This window comes from Vespa mandarinia, chromosome 25 (genome assembly GCF_050613455.1).
Source record: "Vespa mandarinia isolate Hongniang chromosome 25, ASM5061345v1, whole genome shotgun sequence".
NCBI classification, from domain to species: Eukaryota; Metazoa; Arthropoda; class Insecta; order Hymenoptera; family Vespidae; genus Vespa; species Vespa mandarinia.
In genome coordinates, this window is record NC_140834.1 from 1,415,359 (window position 1) to 1,422,500 (window position 7,142).

The 7,142-nt window shown below is 28.5% G+C and overlaps 3 protein-coding genes and 1 non-coding gene across 5 annotated transcripts in view; all 4 read left to right on the forward strand.

The window, feature by feature from the left end:
• The first annotated feature begins 247 nt into the window (after positions 1-247).
• LOC118446700 (uncharacterized) lies at positions 248-1,579 on the forward strand. Its single transcript, XM_035877657.2, has 3 exons — positions 248-371; positions 446-1,188; positions 1,279-1,579. The coding sequence occupies exons 1-3, from the start codon at positions 255-257 to the stop codon at positions 1,577-1,579; spliced, it is 1,161 nt and encodes a 386-aa protein (XP_035733550.1). The 5' UTR covers positions 248-254.
• Positions 1,477-2,548, forward strand: LOC146872173 (uncharacterized). 2 transcript variants are annotated; one of them, XM_085664237.1, is made up of 3 exons: positions 1,477-1,615; positions 1,920-2,235; positions 2,378-2,548. In XM_085664237.1, the coding sequence occupies exons 2-3, from the start codon at positions 1,940-1,942 to the stop codon at positions 2,532-2,534; spliced, it is 453 nt and encodes a 150-aa protein (XP_085520363.1). In that variant the 5' UTR covers positions 1,477-1,615; positions 1,920-1,939; the 3' UTR covers positions 2,535-2,548. The 2 variants fall into 2 exon arrangements, with proteins under 2 accessions (XP_085520363.1, XP_085520362.1); XM_085664236.1 differs by lacking the exon at positions 1,477-1,615 and having other exon boundaries at positions 1,900-2,235.
• Positions 2,549-2,724: 176 nt separating this feature from the next.
• Positions 2,725-2,796, forward strand: TRNAE-CUC (transfer RNA glutamic acid (anticodon CUC)). The gene has a single exon. It is a non-coding gene; the product is annotated as a tRNA-Glu (tRNA).
• A 2,847-nt stretch (positions 2,797-5,643) lies between these two features.
• The window catches only part of LOC118446692 (uncharacterized), a 6,219-nt gene continuing 4,720 nt past the window's right edge, over positions 5,644-7,142 (forward strand). The window contains exon 1 of the mRNA XM_035877644.2: positions 5,644-6,369. Coding sequence (XP_035733537.2) covers positions 6,268-6,369 — 102 coding nt within the window. The 5' untranslated portion in view covers positions 5,644-6,267. The remainder of the gene's footprint in view (positions 6,370-7,142) is intronic.

Here is a 7,142-nt window from a genome sequence, read left to right on the forward strand (position 1 = left end):
AATTATAAATTTTATCCAAAAGAGTGACATCTATCTTAAATAATATATAAACATTGTTTTTTCTTTTCTTTTCTTCGTCTCCCCCCAACCCCGCCTGCCCGCTCGGCACCCGCCTATTATTTTCTAATGACAGTTTTAAATTGTAGTATAATGGTTAGATATATCATTATGTTGTAAAAAAAAAAAAACAGAAAAATTTGTGAGTAAATTAATGATTTCAATATTAATTAAATTTAATCATTTGATACGATAAAATGGATGATAGTCAACAATTATTTCTGATTGAATTTTTGGTTGATAAAATTAATATCCCAGCTGTACGTGCTATACATGAAGAAATGTTACCAGTGACGACCTGCGTCTCTTTTCAAGTTATACTTGTTTATTATTGTTAGAAATAAAATGATTATATAGAATCATTTGTAAAAGTAATGTTGTATAACAGATCCTTAATTTGCCACCTATCAATATTAATGAAGAAGCATTAAGCGATGGATGTGCTTGTTTAAGCGGTGACACTCAAGTATTTAAAAAAGGAAAATCTTGTCTGTTTGCATTACCCAATAATGTACTTCAAAAACCAGTTCATAGTTTTCCTGTAACTATGACTGTTTATAAAAAACTTCCACCAGGAGTATTACCAGATGTTATGTTAATTGGCACTTATCAGATACAATTAAGAAATTTGATAAATGATTTATTAAGTCAACGAGTATTCAATAATGGAAATCCATGTAAATCTTTAAAAAGTACTTTTAGGATAGCTACAGCGACTGGACAATGTGTTGGCGAAGTTACTCTCTTCATACGTGTCTCCTGTTTTGGAAAAAAAATAATAACTCAATTCCAAATACCTCATAATAAAAAACCATACTTGTTTAAAGGAACCGACGATAGTCCAGTATTTCAATGTAAAAAGATACCTTCGAAAAAATGTTTGCCAGAATTTATACGATGCAATTGTACTGTAAAAAAGAATAAGGATGGGAGTGGTGAAGGAAAGAGTTGTTGTCGTCCAAAAACATGTCCTGAAACTTGTTTCAAGACTTGTTGTCGTCCAAAAACAAGTCCTAAAACTTGTACACCTTTGGTCAAATCTGAAGTCGACAAATGTCAACAACCACAATCTGAACCTTTGCCTTGTTGTCCATCTTGTCCACCAATTTGCAATGGTACCAAGTCATCAAAGTTAGTTAAGATCTTTTTTAATTTCATATGATTTATTTTATTCAAATAAAATTATTATTAATTTCAATATTTATTATTATCCTATTCTAGACCGCAACAACAACAACAACAACAACAATTTCAACAAGAGCACTCAAAATGTTGTTCTCTTTATCCACCATGTATTCAACCAGTAAAACCTGTTTCAATTTGTGGTTCTCCACAACCTGCCACAACAAATACTTGCCCATCATGTTGTTCGCCTCAATCGGTTAAAGAAAAGACCTGTGCTCCTTGTTGTGGCACAAAGAAAACTACTTTTGATGAACTATTTAAAGAGAAACCTGTAAGAAAGTGTGGATGCGTTATTAAAGAAGAACCAACTTGTAGTTGTAGAAAGACCTGTTGTTGAGTCCTTGAGAACAAACAAACGAACAAACAAATTATGGCGAGTGAAGGAATCATCTTTATTGAATCTTCTTCAAAGCTTATATTTTTTTCTATTATATATATATTTTTTTTTTCCAGTATGAATTCAGCTTAAAAGTTTGATCAATTGACATGAAATTGTTGAGAATTATTTCACTGTTTTCATTTTTTTTTTTTTTTTTAAGTCATACCAAACATCAAACTTTTTCAATCATGATTTCTATTAATTATTTTACAAATTAAATATTTTTATTACAATGAAATGGAGGAGACGTATCAAATAAATAAGAGATCATGCAAATGATAACATAAAAATTGTTCAGATAATAGATTGTACAAAATAATGGCTGAACGTCAAGATAAGAAGAAAAAAAAGGAGAAGAAGAAGAACAGCAAGTCAAAAAAGATATCATCAAAGATCAAAGTTACAGAAGCTGCTAAACAAAAGGAAGCTTGCATTAAAGAAAAATTTCACAAATGGGAAAAGGCATGGGAAAAGAAATGTCAAGCGCAGGATGAACTTGATGATTACAGATGTCGCCTGCACAAAGGATTATGTTTGAAGCCAAAGACGCAATCAAATATTTGGGTAAACGTAATAGAAGATAAAATGACACAGGAATTGCACATGGCCATCAAGTAATTTATAATTTAGATTTAAATAAAATTATTCTTACTTGAATAAATTGTTTTACTTTTTTTTTTCTTCTTCTTCTACTTCTTTATATTTATTAATCATTTATTTTTTATTTACTTTTCCTTTTTCTTTTTTATTTTATAGACAAGTACCAGTACCCAAACCAAAGCCTCCTCCGATTCCAAAATTAAAAAGAATGGAAATTTTATCGAGCTGCGAAGGAACGGCCAACAAGATTACTGAGATGAATAAAACGAAAAATATTGTAAAAAAGAAAAAAAAAGGAAAGAAAAAAGGATAAAAAGCAAAAAAAAAAAAAAAGAAATAATAACAATGACCTTTCATTTGAATAAATTGAGAATTTATTCTTATTTTTTTTCTAATTTAATAAGACTACATTAAATATTATTATTATTACTATTATTATACTTATATTATATATGAGAATATATTACGTATATATAAATAAAATAATACGTAAAGTTAATATATCCGGTATAGTCTAGTGGTTAGGATACCTGGCTCTCACCCAGGAGGCTCGGGTTCGATTCCCGGTACCGGAAAATTTATATATATATATGTTTTTTATATATATAATAATTTTTTTTATATATAATATAATACATCTATATATATATACAGATAAATCTTCTATAATTAAACATAATTATTATTAATTTTGCTGTTATACTATTCAAATAATCTGTTCTCTATATTTTATTATATATATGTATATATATATATATATTTTTTTTTTTATTATTATTATAATTAATATTTCATAATAATTTATATATATATAAATATATATAATATATATAATATAATAAAAATTATAAGAAATAGATTATGTTAATTATTTTTATATTTATTGTTATGTCTGTTTATATGTAAGAGTATTAATGTCCCTTCTCATTTTATTTCTCTACTGTCTTATTTATAATAGACCTCTAGATCAAGAAAGTGGAAAGTGCATCCGCAATGTCGTGGCATGTTATTTTCGTCGGGGTCGACTCGAGTGCATTCACCGAAGAATAAGTAGCTTAATAGTGTATAGGCAAGTCAAAGTGTACATATATACATATATATAGTATATAGTATATAGTATATCTATATATATAATATATAATTTATTATATGATAATAAAAAAATATATATATAATTATAAATTTTTTTAATTACTAATATATATTTATAATATAATTTCATTGAATTATAATAAAGATATATCATAATGTTATATTTATTAATGATAATTTAATTCATTGAAAATTTGACAATATTTTTTTTATATTATTATATAATATTTTTAAAATAATTTCATTAAATAAAATAGAATAATATATTTTAATAATCGAATTAATTAAAAATTTAATAATAATTACATGACATTTCTAATATCAATCAATTTCTATTATATTTAAATAATATTTTTAAGATAATTTTATAAACAAAAAAAAATAATAATGATACATTAATGATGAAATTAATTGAATATTTTACAATATTTATATATTCTCAAATATATATACATATATATATATTTTTTTTATTTATAATTTATCTATATTTTAAGAGAAAAAAAATTTAATATCGTGTAACAATGATTAAAAAAAAATTAGAGAATAGTATAAGAAATAAAAAAAAAAATTTTTTTTTTGAATTATTTCATTACTTATTTAATATCAAGTTTCTTGGTATTTAAAAGATAATAAATATTAGCTTATTACAGTATATTAGCCTTAATTATTTGTGATTGTCATCACAAATGGATATTACAAAGACTGTCATTAAATTTCATAATTACCCAGGAATTTTCATTAAATTGATACCTTCTTCTGATATCATTAAATTAATTTTCATTAAATTAATAGCTTCTTCTGATATCATTTTTAGAAAGATTAAATCGATTATTTAATAAATAAATAAATGCATAATAATAATAACAATAATGATAATAATAATAATAATAATAATAATAATAATAATAATAATAATAATAATAATAATATTATATAGCTTGTCAAATGGATTGAAAATTTGATAATTTTTATATCATCCATATTATTTATATATATATATATATTATTATATTAATATTTCTCGAATAATTTAGTAAGATAAAATAATATATTTTAATAATCAGTTTAATTAAAAATTTATTAATAATTACATATATAAATAATATTGAAAATGGAGAAATATAAAAATAATTGTTTAAGTTTTATTAAATTAATTTTTGATAAATCCTCAACGAAATATTATCATTGTCATAATCATTTAAATAATAATTTTTAAACGATATTTATATTATATTCCTAATCTCTTCTATAATTCTATAATATTTCAAAATATAATAGAAATAATAATATTTTGTATGGAACATATGTTACACTACATTACATATACATATACGTATATGTACATACATATATATATATATATACGTACATGCCTACACACACATATACATATATATATATATATTCAAAGCTAAAATTAAAAATGAAACACTCAAAAAATACCATCCGGACGCGAAAATACATAAAATCTTTCAACGGAAATGATTTTCTCCCAATGCGAATACACATGTCTTTAAGAGGGAGAGAGAGAGAGAGAGAGAGAGAGAGAGAGAGAGAGAGAGAGAGAGAGAGAGAGAGAGAGAGAGTATCTACAAGGTGGGCCAAAAATTCGTAAGTAATTTCCAAAATCAATTATCCTCTTCCAATACTTTACTTTCGAGCTTTTAATCAAAGTCTCGTATTATCGAGTTAGTTTAGTATTTGGTTTCGTTTAATTAGAAAAAAAAAAAAAAGAAAGAGAAAAGAAAATGAAAAAGATCTGTAGAAGAAATAAAAGTTTACGGAAGCTAACAAAAAAAAAATGATGTCTCGAAAAGTACGAGCAATTGATTTTTCGAATCACCATTGTAACTTTTGTATATCCCTTAGGTAGAAATTTTTGTCCCACCCTATAGAACCCTGTAAAGAGAGAAAGAGAGAGAGAGAGAGAGAGAGAGAGAGAGAGAGAGAGAGAGAGAAAGAGAGAGAGAGAGAGAAAGAACCTCAGCATAGTGCGCTTGCTCTCTCTCAACCCTCTCTTCGTCTCAATCCCCCTAACTCCCTCGATTAACCCTTCCCTCCTACCCCTCTCTCACCCCCTTTCCTTCTTCTACACCGCCGCACACCCCTGGTACACCTACGCCACCAATCTCTTATCATCCTTGAAGGAGACCAACTCGAAACGGGGGTGGATAGGCCGATATTGTCGAGCAGGCGCAGTATAAAGTTGGTGGATGAGGTTCGGTGGTGGGCTGACGATCGGGGAGGAAGGAGGGTGGTAGAAGAGGGGGCCTATGGGGTGTAGGTGGGGGCGGTAGGGTAGGATGAAGCAGAGAGTACAAACCGCATATATAATCCAGCATAACGCGCGTTTACCTCGTCCAAAGTTGGTGGTAGTGATTCCTCGTCGTCGTCCTCGTCGTCATAGTCATCGTCGTTGTCCTCCTCCTCCTCCTCCTCCTCCTCCTCGTCCTCCTCCTCCTTATCCTCTTCCTCTTCCTCATCATCATCATCATCATCATCATTATCATCATCATCATCATCATCATCATCTTCATCCTCATACGTTTTTTTTAATGTCGTGTTTTAAATGAAAAAGAAAATGAAGAAAAAAAGATGAACGTGAAAATGTTCGATGGCAACGACAATAATATAAACAATAACAATAACAACAACAAGGATAAGAACGACAATAATGAAGAATTCATTTTGGAATTTGTAAAAAGGCTTTTGGGGGTGATAAGTTTATAAGAAGAAGAAAAAAAAGAAGAAGAAGAAGAAGACGAGGAGGAAGGAAAGAAGAGCAACAAAGAAATATATAGGAGGGGTGAAAGAAGAAGAAAAAAAAAAGAGAAGAATATCCGAGGGAATAGAAAAAAGAGAAAAGGGAAGAAGAAGTAGAAGAAGAAGAAGAAGAAGAAAAAGTAGAGGAAGGAGACTTTTGTTCGATAAAATTTAAAGATCGAACAGCGATGAACAACGGTTCACCGCAAAATTCCGATACGGCTGCCCAGCAACATCGTAGCGGCGTTGACAACAGCGACGAAGAGGAATGGAGTGGTGTAGTAGAATGTGTAATTATTTATACGTATTTATTTATTAATAATAGAGAAAGAGAGAGAGAGAGAGAGAGGGAGAGGGAGGGTAAGAGAGAGAGAGAGAGAGAGAGAGAGAGAGAGAGAGAAAATAATCTGTTCTAATCTGTCATAAAAGTTTCGTATCGCTGAATTTCTAATATTGATTTATCACTATTAAGTAATCCTATGATTTCTATGGCTAGGATATCTCTCTGAATAGAAACGTGCATGTGTGTGTGTGTGTGTGTGTGACTTGAAAAATTGTGTTTAACTTAGTGTTTGTATGTCTAGATTCCATCTGTGTGTCTGCTTGTATTATGTGTGTGTCGCGCGCGCGCGACACATACACACAAAGCAAATGGTATATACAGAGAGAACTAAATTATAGTATTAGTATGTGTGTGTATTAGTGTATCCATGGTAATTGGAAATGTAAAAAAAAAATGTTTGTATGTATGTATATATGTATGTGCAATATTAATTAAACGTAGTAATAATAAAGTAGTAGTAGTAATAATAGTAATAGTAGTAATCATAATATTGTAATGCTAGATAATATTGCTAGTGATAATGTAGTGCGAACAGGATTGTATATATGAGTGAGATAGTAGGTAGTAGTAGTAGTAATGATGAGGGTTGAAATAACCTAAAGAGAGAAAGAGAAAAAAATAGCTTAACGAGAAAGACTGAGAGAGATAGATAGATAGAAAGAGAGAGAGAGAGAGAGAGAGAGATAGCTTAATGAGAGAGAAAGAGATACCTTAACAAGT

Coding starts and splice junctions, on each gene's coding strand:
- LOC118446700 (XM_035877657.2), top strand. CDS start 255: ATGGATGATAGTCAACAATTATTTCTGATTGAATTTTTGGTTGATAAA. Junction 372..445: donor CGACCTGCGTCTCTTTTCAA/GTTATACTTGTT, acceptor GTTGTATAACAG/ATCCTTAATTTGCCACCTAT. Junction 1,189..1,278: donor AATGGTACCAAGTCATCAAA/GTTAGTTAAGAT, acceptor ATCCTATTCTAG/ACCGCAACAACAACAACAAC.
- LOC146872173 (XM_085664237.1), top strand. CDS start 1,940: ATGGCTGAACGTCAAGATAAGAAGAAAAAAAAGGAGAAGAAGAAGAAC. Junction 2,236..2,377: donor GAATTGCACATGGCCATCAA/GTAATTTATAAT, acceptor TTTATTTTATAG/ACAAGTACCAGTACCCAAAC.